Raw genomic sequence first — 27,485 nt, forward strand, 5'->3', positions numbered from 1 at the left:
GGAAGATTAGAGTCAGACTTGAACACCATGTTGTGAAAAGCAGAGAGAATAAGGTGTGAGGATTCAGCCAAGTATTCTACCCACTTGAAAATATTTTTTAAATGTATTTATTTATTTTGAGAGAGAGAGTGAAGGAGCATGAGCAGGGGTGGGAGGGGACGGACAGAGAGAGAGAGAGACTGAGAATCCCAGGCAGGCTCCATGCTATTAGCACAGAGCCTGATTCAGCACTTGATCATGACCTGAGCCTAAATCAAGAGTCCAGACATTGAACCAACTGAGCCACTCAGGTGCCCCCAAAACATATGTATTTTTTAAGATCTCCCATCCCCTGGTACCCATAATTCTCACTATGGGATTATGCCTTTTGACTTGGACATTGTTCCTAGACATCTTCTGTCAAATATATAAGGGTAACGTTTGGTGTATATATATGTGTGTGTGCTTATTATAATCACAAGTTATTATATCCTATTACTCTTATTTTAATATTGTTAATACCCATTCAAAAATAAGCACATATTAACTCATTGTATTGTCTCTTAGCAAAGTTCAGGGCTTTAAGAGACTGGGCCACAGGAAAGAGCAGTTTTGATTGAAACAATAGGGAAGACAGAGCTCAAGAAGAGTTTGATTCATAGGATGCTGTGTGGGGAAATCCTAGACCATTTTAGCGGAGAAAGAACCTTTCCAGGTAAGAGAACAACAAAGCCAGGATGCTGATTCCTCACTTTAGCACTGTCTTTGTAGACCAAGGTATGGGATCATCTTTTAACTGAAATGGTATAATGGAGAACTTTGAAAAATATTCCTAGGCATGATCTCTCTGAAAGACATCCTGAGAATTCACATGATCCCACATTCTGCATACTGCAAAGAGTGTGTTAAAAGCAAATTTTATGTGGTTTATTCAGCTATGGTCTGTCTGGCTTTGTGGTTTTTGATTTATGTCTAATGGTGATTGCGTGCACCCAAGGTATATAAAATTAGCTCCTATGTTACCTTAAGATCCTAATATCATTATTAAATGAATAAGAACTCTTTCCTTCCCATTGCATTTTTTAATCAACCTTTGCCTTTTGATATCCTTCCTAGAGCTTAGTGTAGTGTAAAGAATATGAAATTAATAAATGCTATTGGATGTTTTAAAATCATCAAAGTAGTACTTTTTTTTTTTTTCTAAAAAGGCAAATGTAATTTTTTTCCTCTCTTTTCTTCTAGGTTAACCCCTTAAAAGCAAATCATGTGACATTATAGTTGGATAGTCATCCTTCTACATTTATGTCTACCTCTGGAAACATTAATAAATATAGGTTTTTGTTTTATTTTTACGAGAAAAACCACATGAAATTGTGCCATATGTATTTTCTTTAACTTCAATTTGTTACGGATATATCCGCCTTAGTCAACACCTATGATTCCAACTCCTTCTTTTAACAGCTGCATATTGTTCTGTGGCTTTGATCCACCATAATTCATGGAGCCCATTCCCTCCTGACAGGCACTCAGGTTTTGTTTCAGATTATTTGTTTTTTCTAAGTAGTGTAAAAAAAAAACTGCAGTGAATCAAATTTGTACATAAATCTATCAGAACTTGTACTTTTGTTCCCCTAACATGGATGAAGTTTGAACCATGAAGTCCTTACTCTGTGGCATTGGGCTGCTCTTGGCTGATGTAGGAAATGCATATGCTCTAATAACTCATGGGGTTGCTATAAGGGGTGATGACTAATGTACATAAAATTCTGGGCTTATAGTAGACACTCAGACCTATACAGGATCAATTTCTGTGCAGGTCTAGTGGGGTTAGAGTTGGCAGAGCCTAGGTTCCTTAACTCTAGAGATTTTATCACATTGTGAATCTAAGTCTGGCCTCCTAAGTGTGTGTGTCTCTCTCCTTTAAGAAAAGGAAAACCCATTTTGTGAAAATTTTCAGCCTTTTTGACCTGTGTAATTTAAAAATATTACATTTTGGCACAACCTTTAGAGTTTTTGCTGCTGGTTTGTAATTCCCTAGAGGTGAATTGAAAAGATTAGTGGTAGAACTTTTTCCATTAACTCTGGGAAAAACTACAGAGCAAAAAATTGTCCTTTGGCAGAAATGTCAATCCATACCTCTTTTGGAGCATTTGGAGACTGAAGCACTGAGAAGCTGATTTAATAGGAGAATTGAAAACCAAAATGTATACACATCTTCACCTTTCCTAACTGATGACAAGACAAATGAAAAATACACTCTCAACGTGGTGATGCAAAGAAAATAGGATCATGGCTCCAGAGAGTACATTAAGGCCAGATCTTTAAAAGAGCTAGCCTTTTGGCCAGGTTCTTCAGAAAGCTGATCTGTTGTTATTAATGCTTCATCTATTTGTGCCTCATTCCATAAAATTCCCCTTTTGTATGATATAGTCTCTAGAGAGTAGATTTAAGAAAAAGAGAATGTTTAATATGCTACAGATTTTGCTATAGCAACTACCGAGAAAATATGCTCCTTTTCTCTTGTTTGTGGTTCTTGGTCTCCCTGGGTTTTTGCCCTCCACTTAGGACTTCTCTTAATTGTTACATTCCATAATGTCAATATTGCTATAATGGAATTGTAAATATCCATGTCAGCAGAAAGTTTACTGGGTATATATAATCTTTATCGTTCACATAATGCAACAGAGTTGTTTTAGCAAGTCACTCCTCCTTCCCCACCTCCATGTTTGTTTTCTGTATCTATGGAAGGTGATAATCACAGAGATGCTAGATAGGAATTAAATGAAGGCCCTTCTTGTTTTTGGCACACCCCAACTTGACAATAGTTAGCAGATTTGGAAAGTCATCAATAGATCAGGTTTCTGTTAAGTGAATTTTGTGTGTTTTTAAATTGATGTCCATCATATAATTCAATATATGTTTCCCGTGGAGATAATTCCTGGGTATATAAAATTGCAGTGGAGAATACACTGTGCGTCTAAATACATGTGTTTAAAGACACATTTTTTTCTGTCAAATCATTAACTACCAGTTAGCAATACTGCCCAAAATAATAATTGTATTTTAACATCTCAGGATGTACATAATTTAGTTAGGAACACACGTGGGAGGCTGTGCGTGGTAAATGCAGCTATTGTTTATGGGATAGTTTCCATCTAATAACTTGTTTTACCTTTAGAATATTAATATTACTTTGAGATTGTGGCCAATTTTAGGTTGGTAGTCTATAATGCATTAACCAAATTCTCTATGAAGTTTCTTCTGAAGTCTTTTGGTTGACATTTGGACTATAATTTTTTTCCCGAAAATACCTGTGGTTACGTTAGTCCTCAAAAGCCTATTTAACCCCTGTATGTTTGCAGTGTGGAATGAAAAACTAGAGATTTGGGGGTGTGGGAAGGAAAAGAAACAAAAAGGAAAAACAATAGTATGTGTGTATGTATTTAAACTACATTCTGGATTTTAGGCTGCCTCCATGGCTCACTTCGGCTCGGATCATGGCTCTGTGCTAGCACTGCAGAGCCTGCTTGGGATTCTCTCTTTTTCTCTGCCCCTACCCTGCTCATGTGCTCTGTAGTGTCTCTCTTGCAAAATAAATAAAGAAACTTTAAAAAAAAAAAAAAAAAGCAAACTACATTCTGGATTTTTAAAGCTAAGCTAATCATGAGTATAACCTTGTTTCTGTTAAAAATTGTAGATCCACGCAGAGTGAAGTGAAAACAAAGAAACCTTGGAAAGAACAGCTTTCTCCCAGTCCCTTTGGTAGCTTTCACATTTCTGGGGGAGGGCGGAGTCGTGAGTGGGATTCTGCTTTCAAATGAAATCCTGGGTGGAATTGAAACACTAACAAATGATAAAAGGTATTTTAAAAAATATAAGTGTAGTTTATAAGCTTATTTACAATCTTTGCTTATTATCAGGAAAACAGACACACTTACTTTCCTGAACACAACATTTGAAAATAGGGGCTAAGGTTGTAGCCTCAGTCTCCTATCAGCCTCAGCACCCAATTTTATTTGGATGCACAGTGTTGTGATAATGCTGGTTTGCAATGATAAGTAGCGGCAACTGATAATAGTTTTTTTTTTAACAGCTTGCCCTGCGATCTCCAGATACTCATCCATCATGATTAAAAGTGAAATAAGATTCTGCTTTAAAGCTGAGTAAATGACAGTATCTAGTAAATCATCATATAGATGTTGGGACAAACGCCCGAAACGTACAATATTAAAGCACAATATAAAAATAATTTTTGACGTAACCCCAGCCTCATCTTTTGCCGTAGTCTGTCATGAGTTCTTCATTAAAGAGAAAACATGCATTACACCCTCCTGCCTCTGCCGGCTTGCTCACATTGGCCCCGCAGCACAGCACCCTTCTCCGTCTCTTCCTAGTAAACGCCACTGTCAAGCCCTGTCTTCGATGTCAGTGTCTCTGAAGTCTTCCTAGACACTTCCTTCCCCCCTCCACCTCCCATAAAAGAACACAGTGAATTGCTCCCCCTGTGTTTGTGTAACTCAGGCCCTTCTTATGGTGCCGTTTGTAAATCGGTTGCCTGTGCCCCCACCCCCCCCCCTTCTAAAGCAAGAACCCCTCAAGGCCTGAGCTGTGTCTCAGCCCCCTTTATAGCAGTAGGACTCTTAGGTGTTCTAGTAATATCAATGTTGTTATTTACTGAATTGATTTTAAACTCTTATAAAACTTTTTCCTGCTTTTAGCTTTTACAGGATGTTTTTACTTGAGAAGAGACTTTGAATTTACATTAAAGGAAACCCTTGTGGGGGCCCCTGGGTGGCTCAGTGGGTTGAGTGTCTCTTGATTTTGGCTCAGGTCATAATTTCACAGTTCTTGGGTTTGAGCCCCACATCAGGCTCTGCGTTGATATCCCAGAGGCTGGTTGGAATTCTCTTTCTCTCTGTCTGTCTCTCTCTGCCACTCCCCTGCTCATGCTCTCTCTCATAAACAAACAAACGAACTTTAAAGGAAACCCTTGTATAAAAAGCAAAGTAAGAATTACAAACTCTTGGGAGTTTGATGGGTCCATACCAAGGTTGTATAATCTAGTTACAGTGTGTGAATCTCATTCCCAGTGGAAATGAAACCTTCTTGAGGGCAAGAATTGTATTTTATTCTGTTTATAGATCTCCCCCGGCACCTAGCGCATATACTGTACTTAGTAAATAACATGCTGAAATCAGGTCCTTCAGCAAATTAGAGGCCTGTGGCTGTGTGACATTTCTCTGTCTTGCTGAATGGTTTGATTCTCTGCTTGTTGGTATTCTTTATCACAGGCTGTAAATACAGGGCTGATTTTTGTGGGACACTAGCTAATTGCCAGAGTTCATCTCCTAAATGTGCCAGAGAGAAGATGAACTTTCCTCTTGACAGTATCAATAGGGTAGTTAGGCTTATAGTGGAGTATTATTCATTAATTTAAGATTTGTCCTTAATTGGAAATTCCTTCAGTTTAGATTTCTGTACAGTGTGAATTTTTGTTAAAGAAGATATTTGAAAACTTCCTCCCCTTTACTGTTTTTGAGGACTATTTTTCACCTCTGCGAATGTAGATAGATTTATAGATTTTCCATAACTAAAGTGTGTCTCATTAACATTTTCTAGTTGAACTTGGAAACATGACATCTTCACGTCAGGTAGCTCTCTACCAAGAAAGCCAATTAAATACTTCATAAGAAGTTATCTTATGAAGGCTGTGACTTCCCTGCTTTCACCATGAGGTCTCTATTGTCTGCTGTACAAGTCTGTATTAAACTTGATTATAGGCATTTTCTGATCAAGGCGCTGATGGAACCAAGGCACACAAGAGAAAATTCCTATATACTTTAAAAAAGGATAAGAGAGCCAGTTCTTTTTCTGGCTCAATTCAAACTGTACTGATTGTCAAGTCCCGTTGACCTAGCGCATTGCTACTTTGCACATATGACCATTACTGGTAGTCCCACTGTAATGTGGAACAGTCTTGCCACATTGTTGACACATTTACCAAGATAGATAACAGCTAAGGTTCAGTGTTAACCTTTATTGTCAGGGAGGCTGTATAAGAAACTGGCATCAAAATAGTATGGTCCTGGAATAAAAACAAATAGACCAATGGAATAGTATTGATAGCCCAGAAATAAACCAAATCATATATGGTCAGCTAGTATTTGATAAGAGAGCCAAGAATCCTGTGTGCAGAATAATTGACAGCCTCTTTAATAAGTGATGCTGGGATAATTGGATATTCACGTGTAAAAGAAAAAACTAGACCTATATTGTATGCCACTCACAAAAACTGACTCAAAATGGATTAAAGACTTAAATATAAGACCTTCATTCATGAAAATCCAAGAAGAAAACATTGGAACAAATCTCTTTGACATGGGTCTTGATAATGATTTTTTTAAGTATACCTGCAGCACAAGCAACAAAAAGAAAACAAATGGACCTCCATCAAACTAAGCTTCTGCACAGCAAAAGAAACCATCAGCAAAGTGAAAAGACAGTCTGTGGAATGGGAAAAATATTTGCAAACCATATATCTAATAAGGGCTTAATATTTAAAATCTATTTAAAAAACTCATGCACTCCATAACAGAAAAACCACATAACCCAATTAAAAAATTGTCAAATGACCCAAATAGACATTGTTTCAAAGAAGGTAGACAAGGCTCAACATCATCAGGGACATGCAAATTGAAGCCACAATGAAATGCCATCTCATGCGTGTTTAAATGGCCATCATCCAAAAGACAAGAGATTACAAATGCAGGTGAGGATGTGGAGGAAAGGGACCTTGTACACTCAGGTGAGATGCCAAATGGTGCAGCCACTGAGGAAAACAGTATGGAGGTTCCTTAAAAAATTATAGAATAACCATATGATCCAGCAATTCCACTTCTGGGAATATATACAGAGGAAACAAAAGCACTATCTCAGAATGATATGTGCATCCCCATGTTCATAGCAGCATTATTTATAATAGCCAAGACATGGAAATAGCCTAAGTGTCCATCAGTGGATGAATGGATATAGAAGTTGTAATGTGATATATATATATTTAGTATTCAATCATAAAAAGAGGAAATCCTACCATTTGTGGCAACATTGATGGGCCCTGAAGGCATTGTGCTAATAAGCGAGTAAGTCCAAGAAAGACAAATGCTGAAAGATCTCCTGTATATGTGGACTCTTTAAAAAACCCAAATTCATAGAAAAAGAGATTAGACTTGTAGTTAGGGGGGCAGGGGTAGGGGAAGAGGAAACTAGAGGAAGGTGGTCAAAGGTACAAACTTCCGGTTACAAGATAAATACAATGTGATGACTACAGCCTGCCCTGCTGCATGATACATAGTACAGCTGTTAGGAGGGTGGATCCGAAGATCCACCTAAGATCTCCTCATCACAAGGTGAAAACACTTTCCTTCCTTCTTCTTTCCTTTTATTGTGTTGATATGAGAAGATGCATGTTGGCTGAAGCTGTTGTAGTAACCATTTTGCAACATACGTGAATCAAACCACCATGCTCTACGCCTTAAACTTACACAGTGATATGTCAGTTATTTCTCCATAAAACTGGGGGAATAAAAGAAACTGGTTTGGCTTTTGCTTTGATTTATGGAAAGGTTGCCACGTGAAGAAGTTATCACATAAAACAGCACTGTGGTGGCAGTGTTGTTAGATGCGGCTGAAAGTATAGCAAATAAGAACTAACTAATTAGGTTCATTATCTTCTTGCTACATTCTGTCCTTTAGATGGGGTGGGCCCTCTTAGCAGTACAGTGTCTTCCCTGCTTTCGCTTGGATTAGCATGTTTCTCCAAAGGTCTCCTCTTAGCAGCAGCAGGCAGTGTGATGCTGGTCGTCTACGAGAGGGTCGTTAAGTAGTTGGCTTGATGGTTCAGTTATCCCATAGTGACAGCATTGAGTAATTACCTGTTGGTTTTGCCTTGGGGCGCACGTGCGTGCAGACTTTCCCACACAAATAGATGGAAGGACTCAAATTCTGGCTCCTGAATATCTGCAATAGCTCCAAGTAGTAGCAGGTGGCTCTTCTGGAAAATGGCACCTATCGCTTCTTGCTTAAAAGGACTTTTGTCCCCAAGGAGAATAGTCATTACTTTGCCTTGGTCTTTGAGATTCAATGCACTTTGGTATGATGGAGTATCTTTTATGCTGTAGACTTTCTTTCCCTTTGAAATCTTTGGTCTTTCTAGTTCCAGTTGCGTCTTAATATGCAAGAAAGGCAGCTGTGTTTTCCTTTAAGCAAATATAATTGTGGGGGAAGGCGTCTCTGTTTATCCCATGGACAAATACATTATGGGTAATGCCAAATTAAAAAAAAAAAAAAAAGCTTGGGACCCCAGAAAAAAAATACGTAAATCTTTTCAATTCTCTGTAAAGCAGATAAGTGCTGCCCTTTATATGGCTGCCTCCTGCAACTTGCATTTTTCTTTAGAGCCAGCAGCTGTGGGGGCTGGGGACAGTCACAGGCACAGGAGAAATGGCCACCTCTCCTTCAGTTCCCATGTATCGACAGAGATGCTCTGTGTCTTTTCTGGCTTCTGTGCGTTTTTCAGGCAGCCACATTTCTAGGTATTGGAACCTACCTCCCTTTTGGTGTTCCAAATTATTTTTGAGGTCTTTGTGTGCCATTTACCAAATGAACTTTTGGCAAGGTTTTGCCACTCTCTGATCTTCTGCTGACTTCCTTATCCCGAGAGATCCTTTGTGCAAGTGTGGGAGACGATCCTCTTGTAAGCTGTGGAACCAGAGTACAGGTGGAAGCATACTGAGTTACCCTTGGGAGCAGAATGTGGCCCCGGCCCCGGCAGGTTGCCTCTAACAGCTTCTTGCTTCCTGGAAGGCTTCTGTTCCTGCATGGCCCTGAGCAGTCAGGCAGGCCCCTGTCGTAAAGCAGGACGCACAGCAGCAGCTGGGGAAAATCACATTTGGCCCACAGCGGCAGGCAGGAAGACTGCGCCCAGAGAGTCCCGCTCTCTGCGGTGGAGGGAGCCAAATTATGAAGGTGGGATATGAGGTGGTGTCATTAAGCGCTTTCTGGAGAGAGAGACCAATTCTATGAGAAGCCAGATGAATGGGTGTGTTAATGTATGGGGAAGGCATTCCTAAAATGGTCGTGCAGGTGATCTAGTGACTGTCATACAACTTTCTTTTAAACGCACACATTTAAAAAGTGTAAATACTGGTTCTGAACCTCCTATCAACCTTAAAAATAAGCACAGTTAAGCTCCAGCTTCAACACTAATAGGGGCCTTCTCTAGAAATAGACTGCTAAACCCAGATGCTTTTTCCTGGCTTTCTTTGCTCATCTCTTAGGGGGATGTGGAATAAGTCAGAAAGGGGTATTATCTGGACCCTTGCTTTCTTTCAGAAGCCTTGGATTTTGTATGGCAAAGTGCTCACTGGAGGAAAGCTGGGCCTCTTGTGAAATTCAGCAGCCTTAGCTGCAGGTCCTAGGAGAGTGCAAAACCAAGAGAGTCAACCCCAGTGCTAGAGCTAGAGCACCGGGGCAGATTTCCATGCAAGGGAACCCAAATAAAGTTGGTTCCAGGCACCAGCCCCTGCTGATTGCAGTGACCTCCCTGCAGCATTTTGTTCAGAAGGACTGTGAGGCTCCAACAAGGCTCAGCCCGAAGTGTTGTGATTGATTGGTGATGTCTGTCATTGGCAGACACATTGAGAGAGTTGGCATTTTTCCCTTGTATTTGCTACCCCCTCTTTAGAAGCAAATATGTAAATCTGTTTGCTGTCTGACTGACAGTGCCTGTCAGAGGGGAGGGAGGAAGAAAAAAATTTAAAAAAAAAATTCCCCTCTGTTCTTTATTCACATTTTCTCCTACCAGCAGGTTTAGTGAAATGAAATACCACAAAACAGGACTCTTGATTTTGTTGTCTCTTGTCCTGATGTGGTTTCTAATAGGAGAGCCCGTTTCTTTTGCCCCATTTCAACTCCCTGAGCACCAATGGAGCCATGAAAGGCATTTGCAGGGACCTAAGAAATAAGCAGGATAACAAAACTGTTGGTGAAGTATCCATCATGTGCAGTCATTTCTGCCATTTTCTTCATAATGAATAAGATAATATATTAACACCCCACTTTGATTAGCATTTGTAATACATGCGAAGACATTAACCTTCACTGCATTTCTGGAAATAGTGTCTCATGGGCAGAAGCCTTAATTTTCAAATCGGGAAACAAGATTTCAACCAAATGACCTCTTTCCTAAATATTGGAAGTAGTAAAGCTCCATCTGTTAAATGATTCTTCCTTCAGTCTAAATATTGGCTCTTATAGCCAATATTGGCGATCTCAACCTGGTAAAAGTCTATGGTATTTGGTAGAAATTAATATTATACTTGATTTATCATCATGTTGATAAAAGACCTCAGTGATTTATTTCACTGTGACTCTGAATAACTTATCTAATTGATTTATCCAGTTTGGATAACCAAACCAGTACTGCGACCTGAAACCAAAGTTATAATCCTGGGTGATAGTTCAGACCTGCCCTGTCAGGATGCTTCCGTCCTGACTCCAACTGCTGTTGCCGGCCACAGCCAGGCAGCTTTTGACAGATTACATTGACCAATCAGGCAGCTAAGTCTAAAATTTCTACTTCATGATGTGCTGTGTCACCATGGCCATTATATTCTTACCATGATATGAAATGATATATATAGAAAAATTCTCATAAGCTTTTAACATCGTAAGTAGGTCATGTGCAATTAATTTCTGCGCAGTAGTCACTCCACAGTTGTCTGTTGGGCTTTCTTGTGTTTTTGTTTCTTTAACATGTAGGGATCCAGGGATCTCATGCATCCTTCCGAAGGGCTACACATTCAGGCTCAGTGAATACCATCCCTGATTTCTGATCTGGGCTTTCTTGGCATCCCCTGTTCTAGAAAAGAGAACTGATCCGTCTGTCCTGTCCCCCATCCCTGCTTGTGGACTGTGCTTCAGCACTGTTAACAATGGACACTGTCATTGCCTGTCAGTTTCAGACCATTTGAAAATGAAATCATAGTACCCTCCCATTTCTCCCTGTTCTTGAGTGCCCTTTGGTGGTTAAAGTTTTTGAGGGTGGGGTGGAGGAACAGATCTCACAGCATGAATAAACTGAAAAGTTATCCAACATTTTTAATTAACACTGGCACTTCTCGGCTTCCTGCTGAGGACTGCCAGCTTGACTTTATAAAATGACATTTATGACACTAAAGATATGGAAACTCACTGAAAGAGGCTGAAAACCAGGTTCTGGCCTCTTTGAATACTGGTTTAATGGTAATAGAACTTTAGCTGTGTGGTGTTGATTATTCCTGAAATGCCCAACTTGTTTTAGACACACTTTTGGTACTATTAAAGCAAATTAAAGCAGTTTGCCATCAATTCCGTTGAGTTCCCGCTCACTGCCTAGTCACAAGTAGCTGCCCTACCACCAGCAGTGGGCAAATCTGTGCCAAGTGTAATTACTGCAAATACAATTCCATTTATTCAAAGGGAAGGCTGTTGCTCCCTGTGAGAACTTAGCTGAGAAAAGAAAAGATACATAGGTTTATGTTAATTATATACCCCATGCTTGGGGTTTGATTTTTTTAGCACAAGCGCAGCTTTTTAATCCCTTTATCAGAATACACGCAGGAACCTTACTTTGCCACCACCTGAACACTTTGTGGGCACCTTCACGTTGTGTGAACAGTTGGCAGCTCTCCCATGGATTATATTCTAGAACTTGTTTTTAAGTTAGTCGTTTGAAAGTGGAAACTTGTTTTCCTTTGGAAATAAGGTGGTATCTAAGAGGTTCCCAGAATAACTTGCCAGTGTTTAAACAGTTGATTTAATCATTTCAAAGTCAAGGTGATAATAAGGGAGCAGGAAGGGTGCCCAGGGAGCGCATGGTGTTTGGAAGTGCTGTGCTGGGCACGGGGACCATGGTGGTAGACTAAACCAATGGGAGCCTTGCTCTCTTGCAGCTTGGAGTCTAATGGGAAGAATGACTAGTCACTCAAATAACTTGATAACTGTAGGCATGCAAAGTGGTGCCAAGTGCTCTTGAGAGCACATTACATGGGGATGGACTGTGAGAGATCAGAGATGACTTTCGCTAAGCTCAGATCTAAAAGCTAAAGTAGCATGCTTCAGGGGGAACACAGAGGAAGGGCATTTAAGCAGCAAGAGTAACCTGTGTTAAGACCCTGAGCAAGGAGCTTGGCTTACTTGTGGTTCTGAAAGCATGTAGGAAAGCATAGCGGGCAGAGTTGAGGCTGGAGATGGAGGCGGTGGCGGTGGCTACATGTTGTGGGACCCACAAGGTCATAAGTAGTATTTTGAAGTTTATCCCAAGAGCTGTAGGACGTATTTGAAGGATTCGAGTTGTAACCTGGAAGTTACGAGTTTGAAAGGGGCACTCCATTGTTGCTGTTGTGTTGTTGATAAGGAATGACAGTAGAGATGAGGGTGGGGGGCTCAGAATGGACACCAGGTGACTCCTTAAGAGGTTTTTGAGGTACTCATTATTCTTGAACTGGAATAATGACAAGGGAAATGGACAGAAAAACAGATAAATTCTAGATCCTATTTTGGAAGTTGAATTGGCAAGACCCAGAAACAGATTGTATATTGGGAGACTCCCTGATTTTAGAGGGTCCATTTGCTGAGATGGAGAAGAAAGAACAAACTAGGTGGAGAGCAGGGAATTAAAGTTCAACTTTAGGGGCGCCTGGGTGGCTCAGTCGGTTGAGCCTCCGACTTCGGCTCAGGTCAGATCTCACGTTCGTGGGTTCGAGCCCCGCATCGGGCTCTGTGCTGGCGGCTAGCTCAGAGCCTGGAGCCTGCTTCCGGTTCTGTGTCTCCTTCTCTCTCTGCCCCTCCCCCTCTCATGCTCTCTCTCTGTATTAAAAATAAATAAAACATTAAAAAAATTTTTTTTAAGTTCAACTTTAAACATGCAGCACCTGTAAAACCTTCAATTAACAGTAGTAGGCAGTTGCCTGTAAGTAGGCAGGGCTAGAGATACAAAATTGATTGCTGTCAGCACACAAATGGCATTAAAGCCATGAGAATGGTACAATGACGGTTGAATTTAAAGAGAGAAAAGCAGAAACATCCAAATTACGATCCTCAGGAACATTTTATAAACTAGTTAAAAGAAAATGGCCAGAGAGCTAGGAGGAAAAGCAGGAGAACAGTGTTTCTAGAAGCCAAGAAACTCCTTTCAAGAAAGGGGAGTGATTTACATGAACAAATCTGCGTGTGTTCCTATATGGTGTGTACAAAGAATCAAAGGTAAGTGAAATTTAAAATGTATTACCTTTGCAATAGTGACATTTCAGTTGCACATTAGCACCATGTAGCTAATTAATTAATTAGCCACTGTGTTCGACCGCACAGGTATAGGAGATTTCTGTCATCACAGAAAGTTCTGTTGGATAGCACTGTTGTAGAGACTGTTGGGTTTCTAGTGACAATGATATAGTCAAGAAAGAGATTGAAGATAGGAGGAGGAAGAAATCTCACTAGAAAAGAGGGTAGGGGAAAGGTAAGAACTGGATCCATGTGTAGGGATTGCCTTTCTTTTTATTGAAGAAGGAACCCTTCCTCCAAAATAACACTTCAAACGGTACAGACCCAACTTTTACCATGGGAAGATAAAGTTCTCGCTTGGTTTCACTTTTTCTGAGCAAATCATAGAAAAATGGCCAAGTGTGAAAGAGGAAGGAAAGGGGTGAGACTTTGGAGTCAGGTTGGAGATGGGATGAAATGATCATTGTAAAGGGGCCAAGACTGAATTTTGCCACAGAAGTGTAAAAACATGGCAGGCAGAATTTAGTGTCTGCTTCTGAATTTATAATGATTTGAGTTTCCCTGGTTTATGTGATTTTTATCCAAAACACTCAACTGGAGAGCTGTATTAAGGGATGTTCGTAAGGCAGACGTTCATAGATTGGGGCTCTGTGTAATGGCTTAGATTAATACTGCTGAATTGGAACCCTTAGGGAGATGTAAAACTAATGGAGCTCAGCATGGTGAATCCAATCCAGGACCTGAATTGAGAAATGCATTGTTTAGTCCTGCAGTAATACATCATTATCCCTTTATATAGGAATCATTGAGATTCCACCTCTGAAATACTCATGTATGAGGCTCATCAGAATCATTTGGAGAATTGTGTAGCAAGCTGTTGTTTTTCTGTACTTCATGGTTGGTCTTGTTAATTTCGGTCTCAGCAGCAGCCTAGAATGTTAAGCCAATTTGCTAAATCTTGCCTGCCCTCTGAAAAATGCTTAAATCCATTTATGTAACATAAGGAGTTGAGGTTGTATGATGTATTAGAATTTAATGCCTTCTTATGGCATCAGTACTGAATACTTTAGTTAATCAGAACCAAAAAAAGAAACATGTTAGAATTTTTAAATTAAGGAGTAATTGTGTTGGTGTTTCATAGGTGTGCGTGTAGTTCAGTGTAATTATACATTCCATATACACTTTCTCCTTTCATTAGCTATAAAATGCTTGGAGGTGTATCCCTCATTTATGGACTATTAAGTAGGGAAATATTAGTTACTTGAATTTATAATGTATTTTTCTTCTAAAACTTTTAAGTCATGTTAGCATGTGTGATTAGTTGTTCTTAATGCTAGAGATGAAATGGATTATCAGCAACTTACCTTCCAAGTTCTTTCTTTTTCCCTACCAGTTACATTAAATAATTCGTTTCCCAAATACCTGTTTTTCTCATTTCTGGGACTTTGAGGAAATTAAGAGGTTAATATCTATAATACTGAGTTTCAAAGATGCCAGACACTGTGTATAAAATCATGAATACTTGTTTTTAAACCTCTATGTTCCAACCCTTTGAAATGGATTTAGTTCCTATGGCAGCTTATCACTATGGTAGATAGTGCCCTTACCCGTAAGTGAAAAATCAAATCAATTCAGAGAATGGTTGTATAATTTTATAACATGGCTTGGAAAGTGGACGTTAAGAATAGTGTAGTTGTGCTCTTTAGCTGTTGTTTGGGCTCCTGATAGATTGTGTTTGGAAACACCCTTGTAGATGTCACAGTCTGTCCTTCACGTTGAGGCCAGAATCGGTAAATAGTGGTTTAGTAGAAGTTTCATGGGTTCTCATTCTCCCAGTGCCACAAGTAATAGCTTATTGCAGAGGCAAAGGATATGAGAAATATTTTAAAAGACATTAGTTGGGGTGGTGGGGGAGGGTGGAGAAGAAGTAAGAGGTCCTGGTGGTCTCCTGAAAGGTCTGTGTATCCAAGTGAGCATGTGGTAGGTGGTAGGATTCATGTTGCTTGAAGAGGAGGCAGCTGAAGGCAGAGAGGCTATTCGGAGGACAATACTAATCGTCTGTGCATGAACTGTTGGCTTAGCCTACGGTGCTGTTAAGGCAAACTGAGCAGTGGTTGAAAGTGAAAGACTTTCCAAAGGAAGAACTAACAACTTCTTGAATATAAAGTATTAAGAGCACAAAAGAGCAACAGTTTCATGCCTACTAAGAAGCCAGTGGTATTGCTGTAGGTGAGAAAAGTGGAAGAAAAATCTCATTTGGATGAGAAACAGGAAATCATATAAATTGGACGTATCCAGTTGGTGCTTAGTCTAAAAGCCTTCACGTTGGAAGGACTGGGAGAGGCCCACCAGATCCAGTCCCTGGCTTCAGGTGGGGAAGATTGCTGTCTGTGTGTTTTATAAAGAACTGAAGCCCAAAGAACTCAAAGCTCACACAGCTACGAGCTGAAGGAGAGCAGCTAGAAAATCCTTTCTGTTACACACACCACAGTAGGAGAACTCCCAAAGGAGGAACGGTAACTTGCCCTGGAACTTAGAAGATCAGCAGGGCAAAGACCTGAGCTCTGGGGATTATGCACAATTAAGAGAAGAAGCAGGTGGGGTAAGAGCAGTGAAAAAGAAGGGACCAGCCTCCCTGACCGACAAGAATTTCATAGATAGAGACAGCTTCCCGGCTTTCCACACACTCCTGTTACATTTTACTGCCAGCGCTTTGCCCTGTGACTTAAAATAATCGAGCAGTTTCTCTGTCCTTTTTTCTCACAAAGTTGCTGAGATATTAAACCAGAAGGGCTGTGCTGCAGGCTGACATGTGTGAAGACATTTTTGAATTATTTCCCAGTTTACATTTTTGTCTTTGTGTAGAGTTGGCATGTGGGGTTTCATATCTAGTGTCTTGGTGTTGTCTTTAAGTTTCCAGTCACTTCTGTGTTAAGTGCTACAGATCTCACAGAAACGAGTTTTGGTGCTTAGGCATCATGAAGGATAGCAGCCTTTCTTTCAGCAATTCCCAGGGCATTCAAAGTGTCTTTAGATAATATGGCATTGGAATCTTTAAAATGAATTATTTCTTGATAAGCAGCATATGCCTGTGATAGAAGATTTAAATGTCAGATGCAAAAGGAGACTTCATCCATGACCTTCTAACCAAGTCTTCTCCGTGGAAGCAACTCCTGTAATCAACTGTGTGTTTTTTCTTCAGATACATCTTATGCGTATATCAGCATATACACGTTATGTGATTTTAAATTGAACTTGAGTACATCATGAGCTTATGGAGAATGATAGTTGACCAGCATCCATAAACTCCTATTTTTCAAATATACTTTATTCCAGATTTTCCCCATCTTCCATTAGTCACCCATTAATTTCAGTGTGTGTCTATTCTGAGCAAAAAGGGACTCACAATGAACATACTAGACACAGCGTGAGCGTCAAGATAAGACCTACCAGTAGATGCCATAATATATCCCTGACTTCAATGCTTTAGTTTAGGTATGAAAGAATGAGTTCTGGTGGTAAGTACAACATCGAGTCGGGGGCACAGGAGGGTCGCTGGCCTATCCCTTGTTGGCGTTAGCGTCTCTTTGGGCAGAATCCCTTGAGCTTCTCAGATAACACTGCATGCCGGACAGCTTGGCTCTCTCCAGGTTTGCAGTCCCATCTCTGCCCTTCTGCTACCAGCACTAGTGACACTTTTAGGAGGAGAAGCCCTCTGATAGCCTGCTCTCTTTTGTACAAGATTTCCCATTCCTGCCACAATACTGCTAGCTTTTGCGGTTTCTCAGCAAACTGATGACTGCCTTCTCCTGCATCTCGGCAACCTCATGTTTTGTATTCACGGTGGACTTCTTGCTTTAACCAGGGAATCTGTGTTTCTGCTTGATCACACCATGTCTACAGGGACCATGCCCTCCATTCTTCCCTTCTTTCTTTTCTTTAAAGGACTGTTGAAAACTTTTTTTCACACAGCCTTCCCTATTTATTAGCTTCTGAGCACACATTCACTCATGACTGTACTTGTTGGGAACTCCTCCATCTGCTTCTAGAACATGTCCCTGTTGAAAGTGCTTGGCTTTCCGATCTGTATGTAAATTTCCATATGAATCTTAGGAAGAAAAAGTTGATTAGTGACATCACTGCCTTTCTTTCTTTCACTTTTTTCTCTGAAGTTCCTTTCTGTCCCCTCTCAACTGCCTAAGCCTTCCCTACTCTTCAAGGCCCTACTGAAATTCTTTCATCCATCTAAGACTGTGTCTAGATCTCCAGCCGAATGGGATCCTCTCCTTTCATGTATTTCCCTTTTTCCTGTTGTCAGTTGTACCCTATTGAAGTACTTCCTGTGGCATGAATGTCTCCCCCCACCCCTGCTGTCCTCCCACACACAGAGTCCCTGCTGTGTATGTAGCATGCACCCAGAAAGGGATATTGAACTGACCTAACCCCACTGCCTCTATTTCTCTAACTGCCTGTTAGCCTGTTACTGAACTTGTTTCTCCAAATTGCTAGCGATCAAACGCCATGGCCTTTTATCCACCTTATTCTATTGACTGCCCGCTCCCTCATGAAACAGTGGCCTCCCTGGCCTGGGACACTGCGCTCCACCAGCTCTTCCCTCCACACTCACCTCTGTGGCTGTCCCACCCCCTTCCCTGTCGCTTCCCTGGGCCGCTGCTCCTGCAGCACCCCCTGTGTCTCGCTCAGGGATTTCCCCTCTGCACGCACAGCCCTGCCCAGTGCTGAGCTCAGCTCCACGCTGTGGATCATGGTGGCTCCTTTCCAGCTGTGGTTCCTGATGTCCTTGAGTACTTTCATTCTTTAAGGAGGGGTAAGGCCTAAACCCTGTGTGTGCCACTCAGTCTTTGCTCCTCTTAAACCTCCGTGTCTGATCCGTTACCTTATCCTTCCATTCCTGCTTTCCGGGGCTGCCGAGCTTGCCTGCTTTATTCCTGGGGACTGCTCTGCTGGCCTCCAGCCTAGACAGCTCCCTCAGCCACCCATGTGGTTTATTTAGATCAGATCAGCCTCCCCACCTTTATAACTTCACCTTTATTCCCAGCACCTTTATAACTTCAGTCTCTCATCTGGACAGGCTGGTGGCTTGCCATCGCCTGCAGAGTAAACTGTAAGCACGCTGTCCTTTCTAGGAAGTCTGTCGCAGCCCCTGCCCCTTCCTTTGCTGCATTGCCTCCAGCCTGAGTCCCCTGAATATGCCTGGCTCCTGAGCCTGAGCCGGGCCTCACACACCCTCTCAGATGTCCTCTGTCTTCTTGCAGTCCCACACTTCACCCCGGGGTCTTTGACCCCTTCTAACCCAGACTGTCCTCCTCTAGCCCCCAACTGGGAGTAGTCACTGCCTCCTGAGAACAATGTGCCACCTGCTGCTGTACTGTTTCTGTGGCACCTTCATTGCCTTATGCTACCTATGACTTCCACAAGTGTGTGTGACTCTCATGGGTGTGTGTTTTTCTCCCTCCTTTTGTTCCCACACACCCTTGAGCACCCTCTTCACACTGTATACATGGTGGCCACCAGTAAGATGCCCATGTGGCTTTTTTCTGCCTGGCTGCCCCGTGTTCCTGGAGATTTGCTGGCATGGCCTGTTGCACCCGGTTAGGGATTTCCTGCGTCCAGTGGCAGTGCTTACCCTTCCTCCCCTTCACGTCATCACAGGAGTAGAACCCCAGCCACAGGCCAGCCTCTGCCTCCTCCACACCTGCTAGTCCCTCCACTCCTCATTTCTAGCACTCTTGACACTTCGAGGGCAAATCAGTAGGGATGATTTTTTTTTTCACTTGTCATTAAAATAAACACATCCACAATTCTTTCAGTTAAGAGAGCCAGACACGTTCCTTCCTGAGTGTATCTGGTAGTTAGATCTTGCTTTCAAAATATAATGGAAGAAGGAGCATCACCTCAAGTAATGCAGCGCACTGTGTCACTACAGACTTCTTGGTCTTAACCTGCTTGTCTTAGGATGTGCACTGAGCTGTGCGACAGTTGTGAAATTTTTAAAACGAAGCTGTTCGTGACTTAGTATTAAAAACTCACATGTGATCACAGCAGGGAAGAGGTGGGGATAGTGGAATGTATTTTTATGCTTAGGTGACTCAAATGGGATCTCACCAAACTTCTCACCGCCCAAGCATCCCCTCAGCTGAGGAGCCTAAGAAATCCATCCCAAAGGGTAATTCTTTTTGAAAAATTGTAAGTGCCTTAAAATAGGAGCTTAACATGAATGTGTATGCTCAACCCTATTTCTGTACCGGCTGCTGGTACCATACTCCTCAATTGGAAGATTCTGTGATTCTGTACTATTATAATAGATTTCACTGATGAAAATATTATAAGGCCTATGAAATCTGTATTTCTCCAAATATGGAAGGATTATCTCTGGGAGGTTGTATGCAGTGTTTTATTACATTTGCTTGGAAAGTCTTAGGTTTATTGCAAGTATACTCTGTCTGCCAGGACCAGTGGTGCCCTGCCCCTTGGCTGTACTGGGGATGGCTATATCCAGTCCTTCCTCTTCTGAACTTGAGGACTCTCTACAGGAAGTATGGGTGATGAAGGGAACTGTAATATTCTTTCTAGAATTTGCGGTGCAAGTTGCCTTGGAGAACAGCTGCCACGGTCTGCTTCAGCCCCAGGGCCTAGAATGTGGAGCCTCCCCTTTGCACTGTCCTTTCCCAATGGCTGGTTGGGATGTTCAGTCAGACCCTCTGCTTTTTTTTTCACTGAAACTCATCTGGCCTCTATTGTCTTCCCTTTCTCCTCCATGGTTTCCCTCTAATTCTGGTGTGTTCTTTTGCTTCCTGGTATCTTTCTACTTTCCCCGTCTTATCCCTGCTCCTCCTATCTCACTCTTACCCTCAGATTTGGGCATTGATCCAGGACCCAGTTGTTCAGTTTACTCCTCCTTGGCCCTATCAAGTAATAACGCAATAGAGTGGTTTCAAAAGGCATTCTCAAGTAGGGAAAACAATGAAGGCTGAAGAGTAATTTTAGCATCAGTTGAGAGTTACCGCCAGAGCTCTCCTACTAGGACAGTAACAGGGAGCGTTTCTCAACATTTGCTTATTGCTGGCAGGTGTAAAACTCTGTCCTGGTCTCTGATTATTTCCTTGTGGATTCCTACTTGACTCACAGAATTTATAAGCTCTCACTATACACAACTTCCACCTCTCCAACCAAGCCTGTGTTAGCAAATGTCACGAACACAAATACCAAGCTTCTCTCTGTGGAAAAGCAGAGGAGATCAGAAGGCTTGGAGTCACCAGGTTATGGGTGTATTCATATCCTCAAGTTCAAAGGAGGTCTCTCCTCTCCATCTGTCTCTATAGTCTAGATAAAACTGGACAGATCTTCCACCAGGCTTGAAAGTTAATTCGAGGAAATCATAAAGTCTGTTCTTGCTTCCTGTTCACTAGTGGTAGATATCCTTATGTTTAGAACACTGTATGTTCCATTTTTGTCATATCCAAATCCAGATCTCTGTATTTATTTAGCCCTAAGTTTACAAATGTATTACCTCTTGATCTCATCAGAAGACCTTGGGCACACTTTTGTCTCTACCCACTCACATTAGACAACGAGCCATCTGAAGGCAAAGATCGTATCTTATTTGGCGCCTATCATAGTGAATGGCATGTAGTGAATCCTTAATAATATTTGTTGTTAGAGTAAAAGAATGTATGAAAGAATTATTGAATGAACCAGCCAAACCTCATGTTTTCCATTCTTAGACCAATTTTAGTGAACATTTCAAAATAACAGGATAAGGAAAGTAGAAACCATTCACAAAGTCTGGGCCAGGTGGCAAAATAAGTTAACTTGTGTTGGCATTAGTTTAATATATTTTATATATATACACATATTTAAAGTAAAAGAGATCCAAGGGTGATGAATTGTGTATGCTCAAGATTAGCATTTTTTAAGTTGTCTAATTAAACAGCTGTTTTATCAAGTCAGTTGAGAGTAAATGCCATGCTTTTCCTTAGTAGCACTCATAGTCGTACTTCTTATTAATACTAATACTTTTTTTCACCTTGAAGCCTTATTAAGATATTTCAAATAAAAATAACTTGGTATATTAAGGTGGCCTTGGTCTCATTCACACATTCATGTATCCTCGGGGAATTCAGATTTAACATTTGGCCCTGCATTCCATGGCTCCGAGGTCACTTGAAGGACAAATAGAATGCTTCTGCAGGTATTACAGTTCCCATCACCAAGGGCTGCTTCTCTGAGCTCTGATTCTGTGTTGTTACTGCTGTGTGCATGCAGCAGGTGATGTTTCTACTCAGGATACTTGTGTAAACTGCTGCTGTCTCGGGCATTGTTAAAGCACAGAGCTCCTTGGTTAACCCACTAGAGTCCCTGTTTTTATTACAGCGTTATCATTTGGCATTTATTAAGCAATAACAATTCTCCAAGCGTTGTTAAGAAAGAAAGGGAGAGAGGGAAGGAATGGCTCCTACTTCTCTAAATTAAGGGTCACTCAGACTAAAGTGCAATATGTTAGCTAAGTTGCCATTGGTCTCTCTAGATCACCAGATTATAAGAAATTATTTATAAAACAAAAGGATTTAGGCCCTTATTCTTTGGAGAGGCAGCAGAAGATGGCCCCATTTTTCTAAATCCAGACCCTCGCGGGGTGAGTCTCTGTAGTAGGATCTTGCTCAGCATATGGAGAGGTTGGCAAGATGCCATGTGGTTCTCTCTGAGAGTAGAGTCGGAGCAGCCTGCTCTGGAAAACAAAACCGGACATCCAGGAGTCCCGTAATGTCGGAGTGGTTTATTGTCCACTGAGCACCATGGGAAGACTGGGCAGCCAGCCTCCCCCAGCTTTCATGGAGTCATGTGGGAAGTTCCCACTCTCCTAGCTTTGCCTTCATGGCCCCATTATTCTAAGTCCTCAGTATTCCTGGATGAATTAGAAAGTTTTTTACTCACCTAATATTCTGATGTATTTGTGCTCATTTGCTTCGGGTTTGTGAGGTCTGCTGGTCAAAGAACAGTGAACCCGTGTATGTAGAACACTCTACTATTTTATCTCAGATGGGTGACCGCACATCCTATCTGTGTATTTTTCCTGGTATTAGGCCTTTTGCTTGGGATGCTAAAATCAGGGTGAGAGTGGCAATGTTTTCCCCTCTCTCCTTGCACATAGGTCACTTTGCTCCTGTGGATCCAGATCACTGAGTTGTGATTCTGACACCTTTCCCCAAAGTCAACCATAGATGAAAATGAAAAATTAAGTATTAAAATAGGTTCAGATAGATATTGCTCTTTCAAGCCTGTGGGTGTATAGGATAGAATTCTGTAAATTCTGTTGTAGCTCCAGCCAATCTGGACTTTTCTTTGACCACATGCATTGAGTCTGTTGGTTGAATGGCACGTCACTCATTATGGGCAACCAGCCACTGTCAGCTTGATTGGTTCATTGAACCAAGTGCTGGACTCAGGGTAGTCAAGGTCAGTGGTCCCTCTTCTGGTAACAGTGGAGGCCTCTTGGCATTTTTTGTGTTGTGAGGATAGACAACATCATAGCTAATAACATTCATGACTTTAGAAACTAAATGTAAAAAAAATTTTCTCTGCTTTTATTTCATTTTATTTTCTCAGATTTTATGGCAAAGTGTATATGGAATATAGGCAAATGGAAACAAAGAAAGTAGGCAACTTTGGGAGATGTTTGGCCTCTAAAGTGTAATTGTGGAAATTTGATTACAGCCCGGGTAGAAGCTTCATTAATAAAGATGGCTAGCAGTTACTATGAATGGAAAGCTTAGAGCTGCCTTTCAGATATCACATAGTTAGAAAGGGCTGTTTACATTTTATTCTAAAAACTATTATTAGGATGTTGTAATTGAAGGTAAAATGAAAAAATCTAATAGATAACACATTTAACTTAATACATTCTTCCTTGATACTGCATTTTATGGTAGCTTTATTTATAAATCATAAGAGGATTGTTTCATATTTTAAACTATTGGCAGTGTGCTTCATAGCTTTAGTTTTATGTCATAAAAGCAGAAATCCTGACTCCTGGACTTAACATCCAATGAAATGTTTAATACAGAATAAAATTTGCATTTTTGCCTTAGGCCATAGCAGTTAGAGCTAAAGATTTGACTCCATGGCCATGATGTGTGCCTGCTTTTAATGTGGTGGATACCATTTTTTTCACCAGATCCCATGAAGGATGCATCGTCACAACCTGTTAAAATAATCAGAATTCTTTTAGCACCGGCCATTTCATGCCCGTCCATCTTCCCATCCATTCCTTCCCTTCCTTCCCTCCTTCTCTCTCTCCCTCTCCCCTTCTCTCTGTACCTACTGTTCCAGATACAGGGAAAGGATCCTTTTTTGTGCACCTGCACTCCTAACGGATGATTTCTGTGTTCCTGAGAGCGTCAGGAATTTGTGGCTGCTGATTGTCATTCCATGACTTCTTTAGCCTTCTGGTAGAGAGTGGTATGAGAAGAGCTATCTTCGTATTTTCCTCCTTCTCTGAAGTTACCTTATTATCCTTGCCATTTATATTAGCAGAACTAAAAAGATGGGTAAGTAGTTTCCTTTAAGTATGAAGCTCAGACCCACATCAAAGAAGTTTCTCAGACATGAAAGTAGAAGCAGGGCAGTGAAGCAGCAGATAGCTCTAGAACAGAAGGCCACGTGTCCTGTGTCACAGATGAAGAGGAGAGCTGAATCCCCCTTATCTCAGTTTCGTTTTTACCGAAATGTTTTGATTTGTCTTTGACCCTTAATTCAACTTCCAAGAAATTACGCCCACACAATAATCAAACACAAGAGTAACATATACATCTCTGTTACTTTAAGCACTAAAAAATTCAGAACAGTCTAAATGTGTTTCTGTATTCTTTTCTGGTTTTTTCCCCCCCAAAGTTTCTACAATGGCCCTGTTAGTATAATGAAAAAATACTTGGATATATATTCTTAGCTGCCTTTTAAATTAGTATTAGCATTTATTATTAGAGTCTTTGTCTCTCCAGTTCTGTTGCTGGATATGGTCATCAACCCCCGTGGTCCTCACTGCCACTGTGGGGTGGGGTAGGCAGGGCAAGGGCAGCTGCTGGTACTTGAAGTGAGAAAGGAGAAAGGGAACAGAGAATGAAGAGTCCAGAAGGAAAAGGAAAGTGAAGAGAGAGGATGGATTATGAGGTGGGACCCATCAAAATCCCCAGTCATGTCAAGTGACCACGAAATTTTTTTCTTTAACTTGTTTTTGATCAAAATATATTTTCAAATATCAACTTTATTCCACCAATTCCTTTTTCCAAGTGTTTTTGGGTTACTTTCCTATCTCTTCTTTATTACTGTTTCAAGTTCTCCAAATTTATATTCCATCGTTCTCTTAACATTTGTTGTTCATCATTTTTTTAAAATCTTATTTCCCTACAAAGAAATTAAATTGTTTAAATGTCTCTTGCAGCCAAGATTTAATTTTCCTTCTTAGGTATCTTGAAACTCTGCCCTTTTGTTATTTTTGCCTAGCAGTGACTTTTTCCATCAGCAGGAAGGAAAGCAGTCAATAAAGATCAATTTGCTGACTCAATGTCTATATGGAGGGTTGCCCATAATGCATTTTGGAAATGCCTTTAAACATTTTCCTGAATGGAAGGTGCCATGGCTTGTGTTTTATGGCCTTCTCAGGGTGGATGGTAATCTCATTTCGCATTTTCCCAAAGTGAAAACAGTACATTAGAGCAGCATAACAAGCACTGCAGATCAATATGGAGGCAGAGCTTTGCCCTCACAGATGAATCCAGGAAAAATGTACCAGAGTCTCCTCCAGGAAGTAGGAGACAATTATGGTGATTTCCACCCCTCTTTCCCCTTTCTACTATCGAATCATCAATACATGTTGAAATGTATACAAAAAGGATTTCAGAAGGGGTGTGTGTGTGTGTGTGTGCACATGCATGCACGTGCGTGCGCACATACAGGCCTATGGGACTACCAGCCAGGAAATCACGGGCCCTGGAAGCGAACAGTATTGATTTGTGGTGATAAAAGTATATTTTGACACATTTCAAATCATAAATAACTCATGGACATTAACTTGCATGACTAATAGCTCAACTCAGTAAATGTTTATATACAACTTAAATTACCTCTTTCCAAGGACTTCATAGTGTTGAATGAACTATTCCATCGCGAATAGTTTTTTTGAAAGGAAAAAACACACTATCTTCTTTATGATGTGCAGTATGAAGAACCTCATGCTTTACAATCTTTTCCTGTATGTTAATGAGGAAGAACTGAATATATGATTAGGATTGTTCTAGTCTTCTTTCCCTATCCTGCTTTTAAATCTAAGATATATTAGAAGAATGATGACCCTCAGCACTAAGATAGAATATAAGCCTACTTTCCCATGAACTATTATAGGCATTAGTCATATATTTGCTAGGCTCAGCTGACCTAATGCTTAATATTTTATATCGTTTTTATCCAGATGTGTGTCTTGCTATAATCAGTCAGTTCATGGTATCTTCTCCTCTTCGAAGCACATCCTTTTAGATGCTCATGTTCATGGTAGGGGATTAGGGAAATCCATGTCCAAAAAAAATTCGCAGACATCTGAACTTCAAAATCTTAAAGAGAATGGAAACTCCAGGGATTGGATTTAAATTCTGTTCTTAGGTATTTGGCAGAGCAGAAAGGTAATAAATGAAAAAGTAAAAGCAATGTTATGTAACATTTGTGAGATTATTTTTTTCCTGTGTGTCTACTTTCTCTAGAAGGTGGTGAGAAGTAAGTTCCCTCAGGGACCCGTAACACGGTTTGCATGTCAGTGTTCTGTTCTAGCAAAATCTGTGTTAGCTTAGTGTGTTGGATAAAAGTAATAAGACACATCATCACCCAGGGGTTTCCTTATTGATGAAAAATATTCCCCATCTTTTCTCTCTAGGGGTTTTTTTTTTTTTAGAACCCATTTAATTTAAAATAATTCTATTTCAAGATTACTAGAGAAATAAAAAATTTAAATTTCAAAAAAAGAACCGATATGAAAGACTGGAAGCCTTTTGTACTAAACAAAACTAATTTGAGAAAACATGAATTCTTAGATTAAAAGTGATAAGTATTTTTTTCTGTGTGTATTTAGCCCTTATCATTCAAGTTCTTCTATGATCTAAACAAGAATATTTTATTTTAATTTGTATAATTCATCTGGTTTATTTTGTTATTTTTCAAGTGTATATTTTAAGATTTTTGGAGGCATTTGTGTTTAGTATTGCATATTCACTGAAAGCATAGATTTGTAAGTATAATTAGTAAAATTTTAGCCCAGAAATTTTTAAAAATGTGTTTTCCCCCTCTACCCATTTGTATTCTCAGCAATTTATTGCGTGACTTCTAAAAGTGGTATCCATATCAATAGCTGAGGTCACAAAGAAAGTAAGACAGTCCTTACTTCTTGGGATTTGCCCCCTTGTAGATGTAGACTGGTAAGACATCAGGTTACCATGTTATCAGTGTTCAGTGGAAGGTGAAAGAAGTGGTAGAAGCAGCCAGTCCGGGTCAGTGGGGTCGCCAAAAAGGGAGTGGTAGACTCCACCCTGGTTGGAGAGCTAGGGAAGCTGTCTAGAGAGGGTTATACTCAATACTTAGCTCAAGTATTGAATGACGAGTAAGTATTTTCTAGATATTTAGGGTGGGTACACAGCATGTCCAAAATCAAGAGCAGCATGAACAAAGACTTAAAGGGGTATATATGCCACCCCACTCCGGTTAGAGTCACTAAAATGAACAAATCAAGAGAATGTAGATGCTGGCAAGGGTGTGGAGAGACGGGCACCCTCCTACACTGTTGGTAGGAATGTAAACTGGTGCAGCCGCTCTGGAAAACAGTGTGGAGGTTCCTCAAAAAACTATCCATAGAACTCCCCTATGACCTAGCAATAGCACTGCTAGGGATTTACCCAAAGGATACAGAAGTGCTGATGCATAGGGGCACATGTACCCCAATGTTCATAGTGGTGCTTTCTACAATAGCCAAATCATGGAAAGAGCCTAAGTGTCCATCACCTGATGAGTGGATCAAGAAGATGTGGTATATATGTACAATGGAGTACTACATGGCAATGAGAAAGAATGAAATCTGGCCATTTGTAGGAAAGTGGATGGACCTTGAGGGTGTCATGCTAAGCGAAATA

At 40.7% G+C, this 27,485-nt stretch overlaps 1 protein-coding gene and 1 long non-coding RNA gene across 4 annotated transcripts in view; both read left to right on the plus strand.

Moving 5' to 3' along the window:
- Window positions 1–27,485, plus strand: part of CHCHD3 (coiled-coil-helix-coiled-coil-helix domain containing 3) — a 267,194-nt gene that overhangs the window by 226,632 nt on the left and 13,077 nt on the right. The window contains exon 8 of one of the 3 annotated variants that reach the window (XM_029923202.1): window positions 4,073–4,228. The exons of the other annotated variants lie outside the window; for them this stretch is intronic. Coding sequence (XP_029779062.1) covers window positions 4,073–4,112 — 40 coding nt within the window. The 3' untranslated portion in view covers window positions 4,113–4,228. Of the gene's footprint in view, window positions 1–4,072; window positions 4,229–27,485 lie in introns of those variants that run through there. 3 annotated transcript variants of the gene reach the window in all.
- Window positions 553–1,345, plus strand: LOC115278735. The gene is made up of 2 exons (XR_003903067.1): window positions 553–694; window positions 1,222–1,345. It is a non-coding gene; the product is annotated as an uncharacterized LOC115278735 (long non-coding RNA).

The sequence above is a fragment of the Suricata suricatta genome, chromosome 2 (genome assembly GCF_006229205.1).
Source record: "Suricata suricatta isolate VVHF042 chromosome 2, meerkat_22Aug2017_6uvM2_HiC, whole genome shotgun sequence".
NCBI lineage: Eukaryota > Metazoa > Chordata > Mammalia > Carnivora > Herpestidae > Suricata > Suricata suricatta.